This window comes from Dendrobium catenatum, unplaced genomic scaffold (assembly GCF_001605985.2).
Source record: "Dendrobium catenatum unplaced genomic scaffold, ASM160598v2 fragScaff_scaffold_976, whole genome shotgun sequence".
In the NCBI taxonomy this organism is placed as follows: Eukaryota; Viridiplantae; Streptophyta; class Magnoliopsida; order Asparagales; family Orchidaceae; genus Dendrobium; species Dendrobium catenatum.
The window spans coordinates 826,976-852,879 of record NW_021319438.1 but is presented as its reverse complement, the minus strand read 5'-3'; the positions used below and the strand labels follow the sequence as shown (position 1 = coordinate 852,879).

Here is a 25,904-nt window from a genome sequence, read left to right as displayed (position 1 = left end):
CTGAAAAAGGTACACCTTGTGATTCACACTTGCATATTTAGGATTAATTTGTTGGCTAAACAAGTCAAAGTGAGCCACATAACTTCTATATTCCCACAATTTCGTTTGCGACAGTGACCGCATATGGTCCAAGTCAAACTTTCGCGAGGAAAGAAGCTAGTCCTATTAAAGATGATATGGGATGGTTGTTCTCTATATAGATAATTTGCTTGTCATGATACATTGCATGTTGACTGAGTGGGATACTCAAGTAAAGTGAATTTAAGCAAGCTTACCACATGTCTTCTCGCAATTTTTTTCACATTCCAAATTGATGAAACTGCACTTCTAATATACATTTAGCTAGCAGATAAAAATGAAAGTGGTATTTAATTCAAACCAGCAGAAAATGTAAAACTCTTAAACACAAACGGATTATGAAAAAAAAAACAAGACTTTCTTCCCAGGAAAAAACATATGATTAATGCACAAATGTTACAACGTTGCTGTATAATAGACGGTTCTAGTCTATGTATAAGTACAAGAGAGACAATATAACATTATTATCATCATTCATACATAAATGCAACATTTATATTCTGCTGGTAAAAGAATAAAATTAAAGAACAAGGACCAGATCTCAGGTTTATCAGCTGACACTTAGATCAAGTGGCAGCTTGAACCTATGAGGGTTCAAAAGTTAGCGGCCAAATTATTCTGTAGCGATACTTGATGAGGAGAACCGTCCGGCCCGGGTAACCGTTCGTACCGATGCATCTCGTTACACTCGGTACGGTCTCGCACTGGTACCTTTGATCGGATACACTATTGGTGTTGAACAATATGGGCATTTTATTGACCTCTGAACGAGCCTCGGACTCCGCACAGAATAATTTGCCCAAAAATCAAGACCTTGATTGAAAAAACGTCCGTCCTGGCCGGGTGATGTAGGCAAAGGGGGTTCAAATCAAACCCAAAAAAAATTTGGTTTTGATTTCCCTTGAGCTTGCTAGCTCAATAAATTTTGAGCTGAAAATTAGCTCATTATGAGCCGATTTTTAGTTTATTTATTGAACTAAAAGTTTTAGCTCATTATTAGCTATGTTTAGTTCATTTATTTTCCTACTTATGTAACTCTTTATTATAGTTTTGTCTCTTAAAATTCTGAGTTTTGTCCCTTGGGTTTCCAAGAATGGCTTTTGGGTTTCCTGTGTTGGGCTATTTTCCGTGCCTTGGCTCCTTGGTTTCCGTAGTTGGTTCTGTCCGTTGCGGTGGCCTTCCCGTGCCCTTGGTGCTCGTTTTCCGTGCGGGCCTCCTTGGCTTTTGCGGTTGCCTCTTCGGGTTCTCGCCTGGGCTGTTTTCCCGTTGGCTGATGAGGGGCTTTCCGAGCTGGTTTTGTGCTTCGTTTCCTGGAGTTGACTGTTGGCTTTTCATTTCCCTTATTTAATATAGAATATTAAAGGTTTTGGGGCTGTTTGTATTCCTCCCTTTTCTATATATAGAAGATGTTTTTGCCTTGATGTTTTTAGTCTAATGGAAAAAGAAATTTTTTAGGAAAAAAGAAATCTTATGTGATTTCTTGAAGAGCTTAGAGCTTTTCTTTCTTACATCTCTTGGGGAGACTTCGTGAGTTCTTTCCACCCTTCTCGGCTTCTAATCTCTTTCGTCTCTCCGCAAGTATCCTTTCCATCTGTATCCTTCGTCTCTCCCAGCACGGAAAACCAGCAGCCAATCGGGGTAACCAAGGAGCCAAGCCACGGAAAACAGCCCAACACAGGAAACCGAAAAGCCATTCTTGGAAACCCAAGGGACAAAACTCAGAATTTAAGAGACAAATCTATAAATAAAGAGTTACATAAATAGGAAAATAAATGAACAAAAACATAGCTAATAATGAGCTAACTTTTAGTTCAATAAATGAACTAAAAACCGGCTCATAATGAGCTAAATTTCAGGTCAAAATTTATTGAGCTAGCAAGCTCAAGGGAAGTCAAAATCAAAATTTTTTGGGTTTGATTTGACCTTCCCTTGCCTACATCAGACTCCCCTTCTTGAGGACTCATCTCCCGATGAGTTAGCTTTTGTTTTCTTTCGAGGAGGTGAAGACGGAGCATCCAATTCTTTAATTTTTTCTCCAAACTCCTTCAAAATTTCTTCTTGCTCTTTCTCGAACTGTCTTTTTTAGATACGTCTTCCATTTCTCGAATTTCTGGTCACACATGTGATATTCAAGTTTGTATAATCTGTCTTGAAGCGGATCGGTTGAATCACATTCAGTTGGAATCCATCTGTCCATCGGAAGAGGGACTTCAGGATTGTCTGGTTTGTTTTCATCCATGAATGAATATATCTTTTTGTCTTTTTCCATTTTTTAAAAGAAAGACTCAACAATAAACTTGACTCAAATAAAGACTCAACCTAAAAAACTTAGACTCACAAGACTTACACAACTCACAAGACTTACACAACTCACAAGACTTACACAACTCACAAGACTTACACAACTCACAAGACTTACACAACTCACAAGACTCACACAACAAGACTTGACTTGACAAACCAACTTAAAACCTAGGACTTCCTAACTTGCTCTGATACCAAAAAATGATGCAATCAAAAATATGGGAGAAGGGCCCCAAAATTTTCGATCACCAAAAGACACACTTAGCTAAGTAATAAGAAGAACAAACTCTTACATTTCATTTAAAAAGACACAAATTTTGACTCAAGCGACTCAAACAAGACGCCTTACAACTCTTACAAACGACACAACTAAAACACCTAAACTTGCTTTCCAAGAGACGAAGGATACAGATGGAAGGATACTTGCGAAGAGACGAAAGAGATTAGAAGCTGAGAAGAAGGGTGGAAAGAACTCGCAAGTTTCCCCAAGAGATAGAAGAAGAAGAAGAAACTCTTCCAAGAAAATCACTAAGATTTCTTTCCAAAAATTCTCTTTTTTCATTACTAAAACAGCCACAAAACATCTTCTATATATAGACAAGGGAGGAATACAAACAGCTCCTAAAACCCTTTAATATTCTATATTAAATAAGGGAAATGAAAAGCCAACAGTCAACTCCAGGAAACGAAGCACCAAAACCATGGAAAAGCCCCTCATCAGCCACGGGAAAACAGCCCAGGCGGAATCCGAAGAGGCAGCCGCAAAAGCCAAGGAGGCCCGCACGAAAACGAAGCACCAAGGCACGGGAAAGGCCACCCAGCACGGAAAACCAGCAGCTAACCAGGGAAACCAAGGAGCCAAGGCACGGAAAATAGCCCAACACAGGAAACCCAAAAGCCATTCTTGGAAACCCAAGGGACAAAACTCAAAATTTTAAGAGACAAAACTATAAATAAAGAGTTACATAAATAGGAAAATAAACGAACTAAAACATAGCTAATAATGAGCTAACTTTTAGTTCAATAAATGAACTAAAAACCGGCTCATGAGCTAAATTTCAGCTCAAAATTTATTGAGCTAGCAAGCTCAAGGGAAGTCAAAACCAAAATTTTTTGGGTTTGATTTTACCCCCCCTTTGCCTACATCACCCGGCCAGGACGGCGCTTTTCAATTTCAGGTCTTAACTTTGGGCAAATTATTCTGTGCGGAGTCCGGACGTCATCCAGAGGTCAATAAAAATGCGCCATGTCACCCCAAAAGTGTACCGATCAAATGTACCGAGCGCCGTACCGAGTGGTAACGAGCATCGGTACCGCTCGGTACCAAGCGGTACCGGACGGTTCTCCCATCTAGTATCCGCACAGAATAATTTGCTCTAACTTTGACCCTTTCAAGGTTCAAGCTGCCACTTGATCTAAGTGTCAGCTGATAAACCTGAGATCTGGTCTGTTCTTAATTTTATTCTTTTTACCAAGTCAGAATATAAATGTTGTCATTTATGTATGATGATGATAATAATTGTTATATTGTCTCTCTTGTATATACATAGACTAGAACCTCTATTATACAGCAACGTTGTACATTTGTGCATTAATCATATGTTTTTCCTGGGAAGAAAGTCTTTTTTTTTTTTTTCATAATCCGTTTGTGTTAGAGTTTTACATTTTCTCTGGTTTTGAAATATAAAATCACACTATTCATTTTTTATTTGCTGCTAAAAGCTATATAGAAGTGCAGTTTCATCAATTTGGAATGTGAAAAAATTGGAAGGACATGTGGCTTAAGCTTGCTTAAATTCACTTTTACTTGAGTATTCCACCATTCAAAGCAATCGAACATGCAATGTATATATTATAGAGAAAACCATCCCATATATCTTTATAGGACTAGCTTCTTTTCCTCGCAAAGTTTGACTTGACCAATGGGGTCACTGTCGCAAATTGTGAATATAGAAGTTTGGCTCACTTTTGACTTGTTTAGCCAACCAAATTAATCCTAAATATGCAAGTGGTGAATCAACAGGTGTACTTTCAGCATCATGCCTCTTAATTATTGTTTGGGTCACTGGTGTCGAGTAGGATTTAGAGCCCATCTAAGCCTACCTAGAAAGTTGGATTGAACTATTTATTATCCTAAGTTTGCAGATAAGCCTAGGCTAGTCAGAATCAGCACAACCTTTTCCAGTATATCTACATTATTTATTAAAATCATATAATGGCTGTAATTGTTTTGGTAGAATGACTATTTGAAACATAATCATCTCTGATGGGTTTTCTAAAAAGTATTTACTTGCATACATTTTTTTCATGATATAGCTGATCGCTGTGTTGTGCTTCTAGTTGTCAATGTTAAACTCAACAATGTTCTGCTTGCTTGAAATTTTTAAGTTTGTGTATGCTCAATTATTATTCGCTACTGCAATTTCTTGAGATCTAACTATGCGAGCATAATAATTGAAATGTTCTTTTTAAAATAACAAATATGAAAAGCTTGATAATAAAAATGAAGGTTTGGGAAATAGAGACATTGACAATGAGGAAGAATGCAATCTTAAGAGGTGTCTAATTAATATTCCTAAGATTGAGAAGCTGGAGCTAGAGGGCATGCATTGTGCTGTTTACAATTGCTTGAAGAAAATGCTCTTGAGTGGTTTCAATTTTGAAGACTTAAAGCATGTCATGATTCTTCAAGTATTGCTGCAAAATACCCTTGTGTTTAATTAGTTTGAACTAGAGGTATTTTTATTATGAGCTTTATAGGAATTTATGAAAGTAAAAAAAGAAAGAAAGAAAGAAAGAGAGAAAGAGGAGTGGAGCCTGTGCACTATAAATCCTATTGATATTATGGTGATCATCCTAATGCGTCAAGTAAACGGAGTAATTAACAAACCGAACTGGAGAAAATTAAAGCTTCTTTATATGTTGGTGGGCTGGATCCCCAATTTTTAGTTTACTGTTTAGATAATTTGGATTGACATTTTAACGGAATGAAGGATCAAGCGGGTCTGATCTATCAAAGTAAAGTTAATTAGTCAAATCATAGTTCATTGGTCTAGTGCCAATGGAAGAAACATGAGTATGTTATGGCAACATACAGAGTAGAAATGAGACTGGGAGTCTTGAAAGAAAAAAAAAAAATCCCAATAGAGTATGCAGCTCTGTTGACAGATAGCTTGACTACTCAAGTTCACATAACTAAATAAGTAGTGATACTGTCCAAATTTTAGCATATTATGTTGCAGACGTTTGAAATGGGAAGCTATCTACGCTTGAGGACATATTAGAATATTGATTTTATATTGGTACCGAGTACAGAATTGGAACTTCGATAGAAATAATACTCAACTGTTATCAAGCATTGCGGAAAGCAAGATTATGAGTCCAGTTACCATTGAAATGCTCTAATTCATTAAATATGTTAATTAAGTTGTGAGAGCAAGATTATGGGAACAAATTATGAGCAAGGCTATCAAACAATTAATTATAATTGCATAAAAGTGTTGATTCTTATTATAATAGCATAAAAGTGTAGATTCCTAACTATCTTTCCCACGTTGGCAAAACCGGATGGTGGTTTAGTCACGACGTATGCACGTTCAGACGATAATTGTTCATATAAAATTAGGGAATATCAAGAAAATTAGACCTGCACTCACGAATAATCAAAGTTATGGTTTTTTGGCTCGTTCTCTCGTGATTCTCTAAGCCCGCCAAATCTCGAGCGATCCGACCTCCAACAGTAAGGCACCAATGCCCATTTTCCCCTTATCCGATCCACGTCAGTCACCTTCCGAGCACACACGCAGGAGCCGAGCTTGCTTGCCCATCCATCTCCAACCCCCGATTTGTCGACCTCAATCGAACGCCCCTGCGCAAGGAAGGACTGCTCCAATCTCTAGGCCTCACGTCCAAGCCCTCTTCTACATTCCTCCGGCTTGATTGGCTCGCACTAGCCGTGACCTGCTTCCAGCTTCTAGCACACATGAATAGAGCCCGTTCTCAGTGATGTTCAGTATCCTCCCTCTACGTGAACGAATACAAGCACCTTATGCCTCTAGTCGTAGTCACACACGAACAACACCTGGTCGTTCGACCCAGTTGCTACGTCCGATTTTCACCTGCGACAAAATCCACGCCCAGCCTCCCTTCACGCAAATGTACTCACGTTCGTTCGGCCTCCTCCCTATACACGAACAAAATCACGTCCAGAGCCTATGACTCCGTCTCTCCGCTCCAACTTGATCTCTTTTTCGTTTGAATTTGTAAGCAATAGAAGAAGATTAATGTTATTATGATAAATAATAACATTAATTTTAATATTAACATTAATCTCAAATTATATATATATATATATATATATATATGATTATACTAATATATATAATATATATATAGATATAGTCATATTATATATAATGATGCTTGTAATCATCAATCAGAGGCTACAATCATCAAATCGAGGATTTAAAGACAATTTTCGAGACCAACATACGAATCTCGAAGCCCTCAATCGTAAATTCCTGTCCGACTGGTGGGTTTGAAAAGGCAGTGCCCTCCTTACCTCCTCTATCTATGAGGAGGGGATACTATGAAAGATTGTCGAAATTTCACTAGGAAACTGTCAAAATTTTTAAAGCCACAAGCTCCAATTAAAATTGATTAATAACTAATCAATTACCTGTTAGTAATCAATTTAAACTCCTAACCTCAAACTCTAGATTTAATTGATTTATAAATTAGGAACCAATTAATTAATCTAACTAAATAATGGATTCTAATTAATTAAAAATTAGATCATATATATATATATATAGTATATTATAGTATATATGTTCAATTAAAACGTTTAGTTAAATTTGAAACCTGAATTGATTAACATAATAACCTAAAGATCTTTTATCAAAATTTAATGGATCAATTAAAATCTGTTAATAATAATAACTACTTAAATTAACTCTAATTTAATTATCTAATACTTAAAACTTAAAATCAAGAAGAAATTTTAATTATTAATTTAAATAATAACTAATTAAATTAATTCGAAATCATTTAATTAATAAAATCATATAATAATGGAATATAAAATTTACAACTTAATTAAATCAAGTAAGAGAAATACAAGTCATCAAATAATTAATTTTGAAAATAATCAATTACTGTGAGATTTAATCGAAGCTTTAATTTAATTAATAATTATTTATTAAAGAAACATTCAATTAAATTAAATTAATGAGGGATTAAATTTAATTAATAATATAATTAAATCAATTAAATATTTTTAAAATAATATTTAAAGTTTAAACAAATCAAAATCAAACTGAGTAATAGATTTTAATTTAAAATTTAAATTTAATTAATTGAGCAATCAATTTAAATAATTAAATAATTTTAAAATACATTTAATTAATTAGTTGAGCAATCAAAATTTAATTAAAATATAATTAATTAATGCATATAAAATAAAAGAAAATGCAATAATAAAATAATTTCCACTATACAACATAAGTACAAACTAACTCACATCAACTTTCAAACAACTCTCTGAGTAACAACTCTCTGTGCATAACAAATAACTCTCCAAAACAAAACCCTTGAAACTCTCACAAAATCTCAGCAGTGGCATACAGCTACCTGTGAAATTTCTGAGCTATTGCAAGTACAATCTACCTGCATGCAAACAAATATAACATTAATATAGTGTATCAAATGTAACTTGTAATGTAAAATTAGTGTTGACAGAGCAAAACAAACAAGTAAAAGTACTGCTAAACTATAAAAGCTATGAGCACTATTATAAGCATAGATCAACAACTACTAACTAGTAAGTGTCAAAACAACGATTGCAAGTTACTACTAAAGCAAAGCTGGCAAAACAAGACGTCGACGCTGGTGCAAAACCTTTAGTTTGTAAAGCTAAATCTCCGTTAACCCGACAACTTCTAATAGAAGTCGTAAGACCGATCTTAATGGAAATCTTTATGTTAAACTAACCTAACCCTAAACCCACAAACTGACCACTTTCAATGAAAATCGTAAGTCCGACTTTTAAGGAAAAATATCTAGGTAATAACATAACTCTAGACTCCTTTACGAGCATCTTAATTTATAGTGCTAGGTTGTAAAACCTACTAGACGGGCTACTTATCTTACATGGCTACGTCGTAAGACCCGTTGTTAGTCAAGTTCTAAATTCATAAGCCATAAGACCTATATGAACTTCCAAATCCTTTGGGCATCTTAGTCTATAAGACTAAGTTGTAAGACCCGCTATTTGGGCCACCTCTAATAAAGGCCATAAAACCCGCCATTAGTGCTACTTTCAAATGAAATTCGTAAGCCCTTACCCAAATTCAATCATTTGGACAACTCTTAAATGGGGCCGTAAAACCCAATTCAAATCTAAACTTTGGGCAACTTCTAAATGGAGCCACAAATCCCAACCTAGATAAAACAACTTACACATATCCACTTCAGTCTACTCAGGAGGAGGCAACTCATTGTTGCTAATTAGATTCTCTGCACACTATGATCATGGTCGCTAGTGTGGTAGACTGAAACTTACGATATTCCTGGGATGATGAAATCATGAGATCTTGATTGGGTCCTCCTTCATCCCCCATAACCAGTGTTTAAAACATTCACACACTGTTGCACACACATTTGTACTTCATGCACATACTGAATATAATTCCAGCCTTAATCGAGAGTGCTTTTCTACGGGTTTGAAGGGCTAATTAACTATGAGGATTTGCGCTCATAGGAAGTATGACCCAAATCTAAATAAACCCTGACACTACTCTCATGGAAAATCTAGTTAAATTTTAAATCTAATCTACCTCAGGGAAAATAAGGATCTTAAACTTGTGAGAGCGAGGTTTGCACCTATTTTTCCTGGGCGAACAGTGTAGAAGGCCACAATACAAGGTGTGATTAATTTATGTTGATTGTAGTTGGGTTAGGAAGCTGTGAAACCGGGATTTCAACATTAAAACATGCTTTTGTGAATTATGACTTATTCTTGTGCATGATCTCATTTTCCCTAAATGCACAATGCTTGTAAGCTTTTTTGCATAGCGTTATGCCTGTGTAGCATCTTTACCTTTTTTTCTATAATGATGGATATAAGGAACAAATATTTGTTTATTGAAATGACTGGGCTCTTATTTGTATGACTGTATTGATGAATAATTCTATTTTGTTGGCTTCCATCCTGAAAGAGGTGAACGTCAATTTCTTCTATTACATGTAAACGAAACGATTTTTGCTAACCATGATATAGTCTTAAGCTGCCTCCTCTCTCCTTCCACCCCATTCACTGGTGGTTATAAATTATGACCTATTACATGTTAACATTCGTTCTAATAAATTTTGCTGCAGCGAGGAAGTTGCCAGCTCTTTAATATAATTGTTATGATTATATTTTTTCATTGCTAAATTTATATCTCCTATTATTGGTTGGGTTTATTTATGATCTCATGAAGATGATTAGTTTATCTATCAAATTAGATATTATCTATTATCATGGAGCAGTGATATTCACTAGGAAAGTGGCCATCATAATTTTCTTGTTGGTTTTGTAATTAGTTTTTTTGCTACTTTTGATATTTTACTTCACATCCCATTTTATTAAGGGGATGTCTTCTGGTGGATCTGTCACCTTATCTCTTACATGAAATGAACCAGTTATGGATAATTATGGATCTGTGAATGTCTAATTTGTCTGTAGATGCTAACTGTAAACTTCTTTATATTTCAGAATAGATGGCCATAAAAGCAATTGTCTATGTGCAGTCTGTGTAGTAAGGCGCCGCAGAAAGGAACGCGAGGAACAATCAGGAGCATTTGAGACCCACATGATCGTTACTCATGCCAGTTTATCTAATGAACCTAAGTTGGAGGTAAGTAGTTTGAAGCATCCACTTACTTTCATTGGAAAGAGTTTCTGCAGATGATACTGAAAGTTTGCCGTTTACTTCTATTACCTGACGGAATATGCATACTAAAGTTAATACGGACCTTGTTGCTTACAGAGGGATATGTTGGTTATTTAGTATGGTAGCTTGTGGTTTAATGTGCATGTGTATAACAAGTATATTTAGATGAATTGAACGTTGTTTTTGAAGTTGTATAGTTTATGAGCAGATGGACAAGGTGAATGGATCTCCGAAGAACAGTTACCGGGATTTTTGATGTAGCTTCAGCAATCAGTAAACAATACACTAACCCGATCTCACTAAGGAATTTGTCGTTGTCGGATCGATAAATTCCCTTTTCTTGCCAGTACATGACATAGTTGGCTGTTCGGTTTTATTAGAGGGCTGATCAGATCGGACTGGCCTCTCTAATTTTGAGCTAAGGTATTCTCTGGTCCACTCACAAGGGACAATGCTTTTAAGGGAGCAGGTGGGCTCCATCCGCAACCTCGAATGCTTCTGGGGAAGTTCTCCCAAAGATCACCCTTGCAATCTCCAATGCCAAGATCATAATCTTTATATCATATTGTCGGGTGATGGCTAGGTCACCACGTGTTCAATCTTTTAATCTCTGGCTAAAGAAGAAATCTTTCTATCATAAATTTGTGATTGTATCTCCTCACCTCTCAATCTGCCCCACTCTTTCGATTGAAATAAACTTTGTTGTGCTACGTGTTGATGAATGATATTATTCGTGTCTTGACCCTTGCTTTAGGAAGTGCCTTAGTAGGATTGAGGTGAGGTTTTTGGGAGACCATTAATTCAATAAAGCAAGTACTCGATTGGTTGTGGCCTTCACTAGGTTGGCTGTATTAAAGCATAGTAACTATATCATAAATATCCTTCAACGCTCTCTCATCAAGTATCAAAAACTCCTCAAGAGGTGTATGAACCCATTTCTTGCTTTGAAGCTTAATCATTCAATCTCGTCCCAATTGAGAAAATATTTTCTTTTTGCGCTTTTAATGTTTATGATTTCAGTATAAGCAGATAGCATTACCAAGCATTTTCGACTCCAATAATGCCAGGTAAGAGTAATTTTCAAGGAAATTTAGCTCTGGAGTTGTTGGATCTTTCTTGAATCCCTAACTATAATGAAATGTGATTTTTGTAGTAATAGGGCTCAATTGAAACCTGTCCAGGTAAGGTTAAGGGTAATTGAAATACTAGATTACTTCATAAGGTGTCATCTTAATTGTAGATTGATAACTATGGTTATAAGTGAATTCTATCATTGAAATATGATTCTCTCAATTGCCTCTAAAATCCATTAACACATAATCTTAGCAAGTCTTCTAACATTTTTAGTAGTTCTTTCTGATTGGCCATGAGTTTGTGGATGAAACATGGGATTTAAATATAGCCTGGTGCCCAGTGTCCACTCTTTCATAAATTCTTTTCCACTTTAACCTGGTCCCTTTGAAATGCCAATCTAACAATATATTTCATGTATAATCTTGCTAGTGTTCTATTTGAATATGTTAGACAAAAAGGAGCTGACTTAGTAAATTTAATAATCATCACTCAAATATAATGATGACCTTACTTGAATTTTGAAAATCTCATAACAAATTCCATCGCAATACCTTCTAACTTTCACTTTGGAGTAAGGAATAGATGTAAGTTTACTTAGTCTTTGGTGTTTAGCATTAACAATTTGATAAGTTTCACACTTAGATATATACTTAGCTACATCCTTTTTCGTGCACGGTTGTCAAAATAATATTTTCAAATCTTTATATATCTTGATACTTCTCGGATGAATAGTTAACCTAAGTGATGAGTTTCATGCAAAATTTCCTATCTCAAAATAGAATCACTAAGTACCCATAAATGTAGCTTATTTTTACCACCACATATTCAGTGATGGTGATTTTCTCTCTTTATTGATTAACTTGCTGAATTAATTTTTGGTACTCATTGTTAGAAACTAAAAGGTTGGAGTAGCTACAATGGAAGATAAGATTAGAGAGAGCACCTTAGATTGTTTGGTCACATAAAACGGCGACCTTCCGATGACCCATTTAGGAAAGTAGATATATTAGATTTGACTTATGTTAAGAAAGTTAGAGGTAGACCTTAAAAGACCTGGTTAGAAAATATTATAAATGGCATTTTTTATTAGATTTAGATTAGAATTTGACCCTTAACAAGACACAATGGAGAAAATGATTCATGTAGCCGACCCCATATAGTGGGATAAAGGCTTGTTGTTGTATTGTTAGTTTTCATAGCCTTTTTCATTTGGTCTTCTAAAACTTGCTTTACAATCATTTTATGTAGCAATCCTATGTGCTTCTTTAGTATTATAATATATTAAAATATCATCAATGAATATAATCACAAATTAATTCTATATTATTTTAAAATTTGATTCATCATATTCAAAAGATTATACGGGCAATTATTAACTTAAAAGGCATTACTAAAAATTCGTACTTACCATATTTGATTTCAAAAGCATTTTTCTTACTTATTAATGATATAATGATCTCAAATCAATTCTAGAGAACACAATAACATTTCGAGCTAATTGAATAAATCATCATTTCGTAGTCATGGATATTTATTGTCATGACCCGGCCCGGATGCTCGATCTAACGAGGTGGGTACGGAAAGTCAGACGATAAAATCATTAAACATTTCACTTCTTCATTTATACTGAATAGCCACTAAAACACAAAAATGTATATTTGCCTGTTGTCATTTGCACGCTGACTTCTGTAGACAAATTCTTCTCTTTCAGCCATTTCTTTTCTTAGGAACTTACCTGAAACATTTAAACTTGTAGGTTGAGTTTACTAAGTAAACTGAGTGGGTATCTATTTAAAACAATCAATATAAATAATGACTAATATGTATTCTATCATTTCTTAATTTTATTTCTTTCATTTCATTAATTTAAACATCTCTGAACATTTTCTTTTAACATAATCTAAATATTTAATATTTCATTTATATTTCATTTTCCCATTTATTTTGCACAGGAGCACCGTCTCAAAGTACCCAAAGGTATAACCTTTTTCTTTTATTTCCTTTTCCATATCCATAACATTTTCCTTTTCCTTTTTCGTGCATGAGTATGGCGTCTCCAGTCAGTACCATAAGGGGGTGAACTCCTGTAGTTTTCAATACCTTTTCCTTTTTCATCCTTATTGTTATAATTGTATATAACGTATCTTACATGTGCATTTATAAATATTACCTTTCATTTTCATAAACTTTCAAACATTTATATTGGATGAATTTATTGATAAAACTATAAAATCATAATATCTTCAACATTATGTAATACACAATTAATCAATTACTTTAATAGATTCCAATTATGAATAAAATTATAAAATAACATAATTTACCCACTTTGATATTTCAGTTCGTCGATCCTTGTTTCAACCTCAGTCTCAAAATTCTATCCTTGTTGAATTCCTTGAATAACCCAACTTGTACCATTTGAATTCTTTCTTTCCTTCTTCAAAATTGTCATAAAATAATTTTAGGGATTTATTCTACAAAATTTAATAGAAACTTATGATAAGAAAATCACTTGCAAAAGATGATTATTCCAACTCAAAATCCTTCTCCTTTCTTTTCCAAATTCTTCAAATCTCTTCTTTTGCCCTTAATGAAACACCTCCATTGCTTAGGTGATTGCTTAGAATAAGAATTTGGGAAGGATTTATACATAAAATAAAGAATTAAAAACTAACCTTATTCTCTTTCTTCCCTCGGCCGTTCCTTCCCTTCGTTGCAAATTCTCCCAAACCTTTGCTTCTATAACAATTAGAACGAAAAGGAGTTGTTAAATCTTACCCTCCAACACGCTCGTTTGCTAAAAATGGCGAAGAAAACCTCCAAGGCCACCGTGCGGGAGTTTCGGTCGTCCGCCCCCTCCGTTCTCCTCTCTGTTCGCGAATAGCGACCTGCCCTGAGTCGCGACTTCTAATAAAGGGACGGGGTGGTCGGTTCGGTTGAACCGGCCCCCAACCGGTTCATTACATTTATTTTTAATCATTGCTTTATTCAATTCTTTATAATAATGTGCATTCTTATATATTCATATTTTTTAATAAAAATCACAAGTGTACTCAATGATGAATTACTGTCTGATAAACCCTTATCAATTAACTCTTTTTTCTGACATTTCAATTTTTTGTAAGTCTCTTGGACCCATTCTCTAAAGAGATTGAAATATTGTTGATGCCCCCCTTGTTTCAATTCAATCCTAAATTCAAGTTCTCTTTCATGTTAAGGCAAATTTTCAAGAAACTTATTAGAAATTCTCCTATTATTAAAATATTCTTTAATTTTTTAAAATATTCATTTAGCATCTCAATCAATATTCGTTAATTCTTCAACATTTTTTTTTCAAAATCTCAATCTTTGCTAAGACTATTTAATCATCACTTCACATTCTTTTATTAATCTCTGTAAAAAGCTCAAAATCCCCTTATTCTTAGTAAGTGCTCAATCCTATAGTTTTGTAGTGACCTAATTTGGTCCATTGACTATTAAAAATTGATACAATTTGATCCTTGAGTCTTTCCATTAGAAAATTTGTCAAATTTAACATAATATTTTACAAATCTCCTGCTTTTCATAATATGAGCGGGGCATTTTAGTAAAAATATTCAAATTTATTTATTTTTTAACAATGCCCTAGCTCATCCCATTTTGGAACCATCTCGTGCGAGTGCTATGGGCTCCGAAAATTTGCGCCCCGGCCTCTCGGCGGACCCCCCTTTTTCTCGGATCGTCGAGGAGAGTTTTAACGCTTAAGTTCCAAGGTAAATTTTCAGAAGGCGGATTGAGTTATAAATAAGACACCATCCAGAGATTCCGCCCTCATTTTGCAAGGACTTTATGATCTGGAATCAGGTTTGCTATAGGCGCAAGCCCCTATAGTTAATTACCCCCCACATAACGAGAGGGAGCTTTCGATTAAGGCTAGTTGTCAAGCAAATACCTAAATTATTCTCAAACATTGTGACTCACCAGAACTCTAATTGCTTCAATGACAATCTCAAGATTCCTGCCGCTTTTTGGTGCTCCAAAAGATAGCATAAACCTACGTTTCATTATTTGCCCCTCAATAACTTCTTTAAGCAATACGGTGGTGGTCCTTTGCTGATACCCCTTTTAATTTAAATGCATATTTATAATTTTCTGTGACATGAATTTATGTCCAAAATATGCTAGAGCTGTTAGTGACCTTTTGTAGGTGTATGTGAGAAGGGGATTCTATGACTAAATTTCCAGAAAAAGATTGTGAAGTGTCAAATAAAAATGTGAATGTTGAGTCGTCTTGTGGAGTAACTCATGCCTGCAAGCAAGGTCAACACAACGATTAGCCTCCTAATAAATGTGTTTGAAGGTAAGGTTGGTGCAGGTGCTCTACATTCCTTTTATTTATTGTCGTGCTTATCCTCTACTGTAACTTTGAAGCTTTTGAGGCCAATAACATAGTGGTCCAGGCCCTTTAATTGGCGACTTCGACTTTTAAGTCAGCTGCATCTCTCCTTTGGAGCTCATCTCATACTTCACCTAGTATTCCCTATGTAAGCCTAACTTAACGTGCTAAGATTCAGGCTTCATTTGAGATGGTTTTCTTACTGTTTCTTAAAGCAGCTTTCTAGTAAAAAAATTTAATTTTTAAACTAGAAAGCTACTTTAAGAAGCAGTAAGAAAGCTGTCCCAAACGAAGCCTCAATTGTTTGCGTGGACGCTCCTGGACATTATTCTCTCCACCGATGGTATGGTGCAATCTAAAAGGTTTAATTTAGCATTTAAATGCGTGCATTAATATTCTGTCGAGATTCTAAATCTTCTATTCATCATCTTCCCCCCTTATCAGGTTATTTGTTGACATTTTACTCTACCATCGATGCCCTCTCCAAACCACTTTATAATATGTTTGTTGTCATCCCTACTTGGTGGAATGCTACAATTTCTAAACAGCCTTAAAATTTAGCTTTCATGGCTTTGGTTGGCAAGGATGGTGTAGCGCTCTGGTGCCTTATTTTGGCTTCAAAGAACTTGTCAACATACGGTCCTAGCCAATGCCTATGAATAATTCACACGAACGTTTTACTTATTCCATTACTTTTTTCAAATTTCTTTTTGGGAGGTTATGCCATAGAATTATCTCTTTTGCCTAACCAGACCTATCTTAGCCACTTAGCCGCATTAGGGTGCCTTCCTTATGGTGATACCTATGGAGCAGGTTAACCTTTTTCTTGACTGTGTATGCAAGAGATAGCCTAATTGAGATTAATCTCTTTTATTACTTCAATGACGTTTTAATAGTTTTGAACATGTAATAATCATCATTATTAGTACTAGTCTGGTTACCTTTAGTCTTCACTATTTCTTTTTTATTACTCTTGCATTAACTATGCATGTTCTATTTATTTGTGCATATTCCATACTCCATTATAAATTCTCAAGTCAGCCAAGCCTTCCTATTCCTTTATTTTGTATATTAGATCAAATTCTTTAAATATATTGAATGTGGGTGTAAATTTATCCCCAACTACCATGGAGGACTCTTAAAGCTTGCTTTAAGGGTTCGTTTGGGACGGCTTTCTTTCTGCTTCTTAAAGCAATGTTCCAATACAAAATTAAAAAATTTGTACTAAAAAGCTGCTTTAAGAAGCAGAAAGAAAGCCGTCCCAAATGAAACCTAAATGGCATTTTAAGTTGCTTATTTCCTTAGATTTTCTTATATTGAATCCTCTAATCTTTGCACTCCTATCATTCTCGCTTATTCGTATTAAATTTTTTATTTGTTAATCTACTTCTTGGTATGTTTAAGGCAGAACATATTTCTTGAATGCTTTTTAACATTTCAGGTAAGTTCTGCTGACAACCCTTGCAGTGAAGGTACTGCCTCAACCTTTGATCACTCTCCCGAAACTGAAGCTGATGCTGAAATGGGCGAAGCTGGAAAGGTCGAGTCAAGGACGATTCTTGAACCAACGGGCAGCGATGAACCCGAGAAGATTGGCGCCTCGTGTGGAGAGATTGAACTCTATCCTAATGCCACCAACAATGAAAATTTCGACAACTTGTCACATGAGAATGGCAACAAGGATGATTCTAATCAACATTTTAATGGTGAAGAATGGCCTCAGTCTAACTCATCTAAGCACAGTTACAAGAAAGATGAAGATGAAAATGATGACGAGATTAGGCAAGGGGTAAGTTTCAATTTTTCGATCATAAGTAGGTTCACAAGTTGATTTGATTTATGTTAAAAAAGATAAGAGGTTGGAGTAGCTCCAGCGGAATATAAGATTAGAGAGAGTTGTCTTAGATGGTTTGGTCACATGAAAGGCGCCTTCCAATGACCCGGTTAGGAAAGTAGATGTATTAGATTTGAGTTATGTTAAGAAAGGTAGAGGTAGACCTAAAAGACTTGGTTAAAAAAATATTAGAATGACCTTTTTTTATTAGATTTAAATGAGAATTTGATTCTTAACATGACATAATGGAGAAAAAAGATTCATGTAATTGACCCCACGTAATGGGATAAAGGTTTGATGTTATTGTTGTAAGTAGGTTCACAAGATTAGTATCACTAAAATATTTGATTGGTACTTGGCTTTGATCAAGATCAAGGAGCCAATTAATAAGCCATGCCCGATTCTAATTAAACTTGAATTAAATCGAGTCGGAATTGAATCGGATTAAGCTTTGCTCAGGCTCGACTAAATTGCATATATATGCATGCATGAATGCATAAACAAGCCAAACTATAATCAAAGTAAAATAAGTTAAACCTATAGCTCGAATCAAGCAAGCCTATAGTTTTCCCCGAGCGGAGTTTGCCCTGGCTCCGCTCGATATTGAACCAAATGACAATCTGTGTCCAGGGTCGGATTTACTCTAGATTGGATCATAGACAACCCTAATCATAGATCTAGTTAACAGCGAATTTACGACAATGCCACAAACTTCTTATTTTTAATAATGTGGGTGTGGAAGCATAAATTTGATGTGGTATTATGATTGCAGGAATTGTATCCAAGCGGTCAGGAAATTAAACTGTTGGAGAACCCGCCTCAGCAGGAGAATAACTCAGTATTATGGCTATGCAGGGATCTGTTTTCTGGAGACCGCAAGTCTGTCTGGAATGGACCCCATTCCTTAAACAGAAAGCTTTCATCTGCGACTGCAAGACAGAATAATCCCATACGAAGTGCATTGGCGACATTAATGCACTCATAGACTTTGTTTTGGGACGGCTTTCTTTATGTTTTTTGAAGTAGTTTTTTAGTACAAATTATTTTAAAAAGCATTTAGAAAGTCATCCCAAATGGAGCCATAGCGGACAGCCTTCTTTTTCTCAAGTGAGTTCTTCTAATTTCATGTAGATTTAGAAAATAATGATGTATACTACATGCATTTTGTGTAATCTAGCATAATACAATTCAAAAACTGCTTGCATGATGGTGAAACTGACACTTATATCATTGTAAGTTTAAGAAGATTATGGCTTCTCTTGCGACAGTTTTCTTACTGCTTCTTAAAGTAACTTTCTAGCTTTTTGTACTAAAAAATTATTTTAAGAAACAATACAAAAGCCGTCCGAAACGAAGCCTATGACATATGCGTTCAACTCCCAAAAAAAAACATTGGTTTTTAGCTAGAATTTTAAAGTTCATTCATGTAGGCATCGGAAAGAAATCAAATGAGGATTTATGAGTTTTGTTAGTATACCAATGTTTTTATTCTGATTTATTATTATATCAATCATTTTTTATATATATAAATAGTGCACTATATGAATGTCTAGCTTTTATTAATATAGTACTTTTAAATATTATTTATTTTATATGAGTTAGTTGTACTATTAAAATTATCTTCATATTATAATTAAGTTATAGCATATTAAGAAATAAAATTGTTTTTTTTTTTTTTTTGATAAAGTTCTCATAGAAGAATCAACCTAATTTTATTCAATAAGATTGATTTATCTTTTAATACAAAATGGGATAAGAAATACTTAAAGATTTTCAAATAATTCTATTATTTCCCATCAATTGAGATAAATGTTCTTCTGATTACCGCCTGAAGTTCCCTTCAATCACCTTTTATTTTCTTAGATATGAACTTTCTCCACCTTTGGAAGGACTATCACTATCTCCTTCATCCAATTCCATGATATTCTTATGTTGTTTGCTTGATGCCTCCATGTCGTGTCGCTTCCAACTCTAAGGAGAAGGCTAACCTTAACATTCTTTATGACCTACACAACTTTCTCATGCAATCTTGCCCACCACCTTCAATGTTGCATAGGCTAACTTAGACCATTCCATTGATCATCATGATAATGAACAATTATGACCTGACCTGATGTATCTCTACGTTCGGATGTCAATAATATGTCACAACGTGTTCTCACTCTTTACCGCGCGGCCCGATGGCCCGGCTCGGATTGGAACCCAGGATTGCTATGTTCGCGTATTTCTCAGTATTGCTCGTTATTGCTAGGTATTGTTAGGTATTACTTGGCAATAACGAGAAATATTGCTCTGTGAAGACCAGTACCGAGCAATACCGAGTTTTTAGCAAAACTCGGTATTGGTCTTCACAGAATAGTATTTCTCATTATTGTCGAGCAAAATCGACCAATACCTAGTAATACGCGAACATAGCAATCCTGGGGCCGTTCTAGGTCGGGTTGATGGGCCGCGCGGTAAAAAGTAAAAACACGGGCGTCCGAACGTAATGCTATGTCAGGTCACCGAACCAAATAAAAGTTCCATGATAATAGGATATATCGCTCATTATCAAGGTTCGTAGGCATGCATCTTAGTAATAAATAGGGAAAGAAGTACATAACCCTTAGTGGAGAATACAAGTACCTTAAGAGGGTAATGTTGAAAATCCACCAAGTATCTCTCAAGGATAATAATATATCTCACTTGAAATCTTTTTAAATCCATTATTTAAAAGAATAAAAATATTCAATAAATGTCTCACCATCCAATAATATGAGCAAAACTTCGAGTGATTCATCTAATTTACTTATTCATGCCTCTTTATATTTAAAGAGCTACAAACCTTCTTTTCACTTATATTTACAGATTGCCTTCATGTATTTTCTCTTGAAATACTACTTACTATTTAATAAATTCATGAGGCCCACATCAAAGAAGCTTCTATTTATACTCTCTATGCTAAATATATAAAAAACAATTATCCTCTTTTTTTTAATCACATAACAAGTAAACAAATAATTGATATAGATTTTTTTAAAAAGTTGCAAAAATAAGAGTTTGTATGATCCTAGGGTTGTCAAAATGAGTCAATGAATCGGGATTGTATTCGACCTAAATTCGATCAACCCGAAACCGACCCGCTTAATAAATAAGTCAAGAAATTAACTAAAATCAGACCTGGTAATCCAATTTAATTTTAAAAAAAAATTATTAGCTTCTTAAGCATAGATTATAAGTTACATGATAAAAAATACGAATATTATCACAACATATAGAAGAAATTATAAAAATTAAACAGGTCAAGCATGGGTTAGTGGGTCGATCCAAACTCAAATTTTGCAGGATGGGTTTGATTCGAATTGACAGATATGATTCCTAAATTATTTGGAAATTTGCAATTTCATATTTAAAAATCACATCAAATGCCAAATTATCTATTCATATTAAGAAATTTTTTGTGGATGTAGACATTCATGATTCAACTCAATAGAGTTTCAATTCCATTAAGTTATTTTTTTAATAAAAATGTTATCACCTACCCAACTGTAGGATTTTTGGATAACTATGTTAATGGTAATTTTGTCGTCATTCTTCTGAATGTTCAGGGTCATTTTCGACATTTCACACATCCGAATTTGAATTCCAAACTTGCCGTTTGAGCTCTCCTCTCCCTTTAAAGAAGCCCACTTCAAATTAAAGCATCACGCAGATCTTCACTGCGAATCTCTCTCTCTCTCTCTCTCTCTCTCTCTTTCTCTCTCTCCACAGTCTTCAGCTCCACCGGTCGCGAAGCAAACAGAAGTTCAGAGAGATCAAAAATGGCTGGAGTTGTATTAATCTTGAGGGGGTGCAGAGACGAAGAGAGTGTGAAGAAGAGGGCCAAAGGAGACGAAGAGAGGGAAAGGGAAAGAGAAAGGCAACTTTCTCTACTAGCCTTTCTCGTGGCGGCGATTCGGAGGTCGGTGGTGGCGTGCAGAGCGGCGGAGCAGAGGGGAGTTGAGGCGGCGCCGGGGATGGCTCTTGGGCACATGGAGATCGGCTGGCCGACTGATGTGCAGCACGTTTCGCATGTCACATTTGACAGATTTCATGGATTTGTGGGTCTTCCGGTTGAGTTCGAGGTCGAGATACCCTGTCGTGTTCCGAGTGCCAGGTCTCGCTATAGGGTTTTCTTTTATTTCTTCACTAATTCTGATTTTTTTTTGTTTACATTTGCTGATTTTGTTGTTTGGTCTTTTAATGCGAGTTCCTCATTAGTTTTTTATCTATATTATCATCAATATTTTGTCGGACAAATTTTAATTTCAGCCATAGTCGCGTGGAGTGCCAGCGATTGGGAGCGGGCGGATAGGATAAATGGCGGTAGTTGATAATAAATTAAAAAAAATTTTGAGTTTTCTTTAATTTATGAAAATTTTTTAAAAAATGGAAAAAAAACTAAAGATGTTAAAAACAGAAAAAAATAAAAACTAGTAAATGGGAAAAAAATCTTTTTAGATTTTTTTTTCATTTTTTATAAACTTAGAAAGAAAAAATAAAGAAAAATGAAAAAGGATAAAAGTTTTTTCTTTTAAATCAAGTCGCTAACTAGCCAAAGCTAGCGACTGTTTTTTTTTTTTTTTTTTTTTTTTTTAATTTGTATTATTATTTATAAATAAATAGTTTAACTAAAATATGTATATTTATTAAAAAAATTTATAATGAAAAAAAAAAACAAAAAAACATTATAAATGAAAAAAATGAAAAATAGAAAAATGGAAAAAAATATTATTTTTTATTTTCATTTTTTTGTACTCTTAAAAAGGAAAATGAAAAGAAAATCAAAAAGTCTAAAAGAATATTTTTTTCAAATTAAGTCGCTAGCAGTGCTAGCGACTGTTTTTTTTTTCTTTTAATTTTATTTTTATTTTCATTTATAAATAAAGTATTACTTAAATATATACATTTATTAAAAATTAGAAAAAAAATGTAAAAAATGAAAAAAAAGGAAAAATAAGAAAAAAATATATTTCTGTTTTTTTTTTTTTCATTTTAGAACTAAAATAAGGAACAAATGCCAATATGAAACTAAATGGCAAATGAATTTTTTTTTTTTAATCAAGTCGGCTAGAGACTGTTTTTTTTTTCTTCTCTTTAATTTTTTTGTTTTCTTTAATTTTATTATCATTTCTAAAAAATAGTTTAAATTAATATATATATATATTAACTTCTATATATACCGGGTATTATATATTTCATATATGAATAAAAATGACTAAACAAAATGAAAATTAGAAAAAAATTCATTTTTTATCATTTTTTTAGAAAACAAAAATATTAAAAAATGAATATAAAAAAGTCAGATGTTTATAAGATAAATTATGTATGTAAATCGCCCTTTATTTTTGTTATTTTATTTTTGAAATTTGTGTGGTAAAAAAATATAGTAGATTGTTAAGGAAGAATGGCAAACCTACGTTCATCATGTTCCCCATGTAACATTCGACCGATTTCATGAATTTTTGGGTGTTTCTGTTGAGTTAGAAGTTGTGTGGTCTTCTTAGGGCCAGGTTGATCGATACTTTATGTTTTGTTTAGCTCTTTTACTTCTCAGTCTCTCCTCTTATTGGTATGTTGTTCTTCTATGTTTTCTGATCATAGATCGATTTTGGTAACCTTAAGTTTGATTTGGGCTTGCAATTGATACCTTTGTCCCACTACATGTGGTCTGCTACAAGAATCCTTTTTCTCCATTGTGTCAGGTTAAAAGTTAAATTCTTTAAATCTAATAAAGAAAGAACATTTCAAATATTTTCTAATTAAGTATTTTTAGGTCTATCTCTACCTTTATTAACATTAGTCAAATCTAATACCTCTACTTTGCCAACCGGGTCATCGGAAGGCCGCCGCTTGATGTGACCAAACCATCTATGGCAACTCTCTCTAATCTTATCTTCCACTGTCGCTACTCCAACCTTTTCACGTATATGCTCATTTAGTATCCAATCTTTAAGAGTAATGTCACTCATCCACCTGAGCATCCTCATCTCTGCAACACTTAACTTAGTATTATGCTTCTCTTTTAATGACCAACATTCAATACCATGAAGCATTGCAAGTCTCATCACCATCTTATAGAATTTTCTCTTAAGTTTGAGGGCTTGTAATTGATGTTGTTACTTTTTTTTAATCATTTTCTTTGTCATTATAATGAAAATGGATCTTAATTTGTACAGTGCCAGTGTATTTGGAGTTTCAGCTGAGTCGATGCAGTGTTGTTTTGATTCAAAAGGTAATAGCGTGCCCATTATTCTATTACTTATGCAGGAAAGGTTGTATTCTCAAGGCGGGCTAAAGGTATTAAACATATCTGTTCATCATTTTCAAAAAAAAAAAAAGAACTTTCCTTCATATCAATGGAAGCCATAAATAACAATATCTGTTCCCTTAAAAATATGTTGTATTCAGGCAGAGGGGATATTTCGTATAAATCCGGAAAACAGCAAAGAGGAAGAGTTGAGAGAGCAACTGAACAAGGGCATTGTACCAGAAGATATTGAAGTCCACTGTTTAGCTGGTCTTATAAAGGTAAAATCAGTTTGATTTTTATAGACAATCTGCTAAGCAATGTCAAGCAAATTATTTGGTCTATTATGATATGGCTTGTTACCAAAGCTTTGTGCTGGGCTATTGAAAGGTAATGCATTCTTTCTTAGTGTTTGTAAAGTCCTAATTAATGGTTCTTATGTAAAGTTTAAGTAGGAACATTTTTAGTGAATTCTCTATTCGATTCGTTCTGTTATGGAAAGGTTGGTTTCAGAAGTAAGACTTTATTTGGGACGGCTTTATAAAGCAGCTTTTAGTACAAAATTTAAAATTTTTATACTAAAAAGTTGTTTTAGGAAGCAGTAAGAAAGCCGTCTCAAACAAAGCCTAAATCTTCTGCTTATGACACAATAGTTTGTGTGATTAGATTAATAATTATGATTTGTCTGGTCAGCAGTAGTTTTAATATCAACATAAATGCACCTCAGAATATGTAGAATTCAATTCTAAGAGGAACATTATTGACTTTGCTCTTACAGTAAGTACGTGCAGAAGACAAGAAACTTTAGTGTAAAGAGTATATCATCATTACTTGAATTTTCTATTAAGTATAGAAAATTGTAGTGTGATCCAAAGTTTTGCAGGCCTGGTTCAGAGAACTTCCTGAAGGTGTACTCGATGGCCTTTCTCCTGAACAAGTTCTTCAATGCAACACAGAGGAGCGATGCGTAGAGCTCGTGCAGCTCCTCCACCCAACTCAGGCTGCTCTCCTCAATTGGGCTGTTGAACTCATGGCTGATGTTGTTGAAGAGGAGGGATTGAATAAAATGAATGCAAGAAATATAGCCATGGTCTTTGCTCCAAACATGACTCAGGTTCTCTCTCTTTCACCTTCAAATAAATCACACAAAACTATAAATATTGCTCTGTGTTTCGAGTCAATCTTGAATGTACCCTTCCTATAAATTGTAGGGGTGTGCCATTTGCATCAAAATTATAAATTATTAGGTGCGGCGTCCGGATTCGTTCAAAGGCGAATCAGGATGCGCCACGTCACCCAGGGCCCAGTGCATCCTGGTGATGTGGAGCCATCCAGATTCGCCTCCAGACGGTCCGGATACCACAAGTAACAATCTATCCTGATTTTGTAATCTATCTTTGTTTGGCACTTAAACAATGCTTTCTTTCTTGTCTATCAGATGTCTGATCCCTTGACAGCTTTGATGCATGCTGTGCAAGTAATGAACCTTCTCAAGACCCTGATCTTGAAAAAACTTAGAGAAAGAGAGGATGCAGCCATGGGAGCAATTTCTCCAAGCTTCTCTTCTCAATCATCAGACGGTTACCATGATGAAGAGGTGCATAGTCATGCAAGGGAAATCACTTCAGATGATGAGTATAATAGTGGCAGCTGTAGTCCTGATGATGACGATGATGATGACGATGATGATGATGATGATGATGATAATGATGATGATGATGAAAAGGAGATTGAAGCAGAAGGAAGTGAAAATTATACTGGAGATTCTACGAGCAATCTAACACAATTAAGCTTTCAAAACTTCAATCCGGAGGTGAGCTCTTGCAGAGAAATTGTTTTGTTTGACATGGAGAGGATCACACCACACAAACAAATTGGAGATGGTGATTTGGAAGTCTGAGATTAGTTTATTTTGTTTGCTATGAGTTTTACTAATGTATATGAATTCATGATGTTTAAGACTGTCTAACAATGGCTTTTCTAGTTTTGGTGATTTTGTATGGATTCAGCTGAAGCTGAACAATCAGTTGGTTGATT

The 25,904-nt window shown here is 34.6% G+C and overlaps 2 protein-coding genes across 2 annotated transcripts in view; both read left to right on the top strand.

Annotated features, from left to right (window-relative positions):
* The window catches only part of LOC110101623 (ankyrin repeat, bromo and BTB domain-containing protein DDB_G0293800), a 38,306-nt gene extending 19,462 nt beyond the window's left edge, over positions 1-18,844 (top strand). The window contains exons 6-8 of the mRNA XM_020829595.2: positions 10,139-10,280; positions 17,207-17,554; positions 18,372-18,844. Of these exons, the coding sequence (XP_020685254.1) occupies positions 10,139-10,280; positions 17,207-17,554; positions 18,372-18,584 (703 nt within the window). The 3' untranslated portion in view covers positions 18,585-18,844. The remainder of the gene's footprint in view (positions 1-10,138; positions 10,281-17,206; positions 17,555-18,371) is intronic.
* Positions 18,845-21,326: 2,482 nt separating this feature from the next.
* On the top strand, positions 21,327-25,767 carry LOC110101635 (rho GTPase-activating protein 2-like). Its single transcript, XM_020829612.2, has 5 exons — positions 21,327-21,734; positions 23,797-23,917; positions 24,029-24,148; positions 24,751-24,981; positions 25,306-25,767. Exons 1-5 carry the CDS (start codon positions 21,400-21,402, stop codon positions 25,765-25,767), a joined length of 1,269 nt encoding a protein of 422 aa, XP_020685271.1. The 5' UTR covers positions 21,327-21,399.
* The last annotated feature ends 137 nt before the right edge of the window (positions 25,768-25,904 follow it).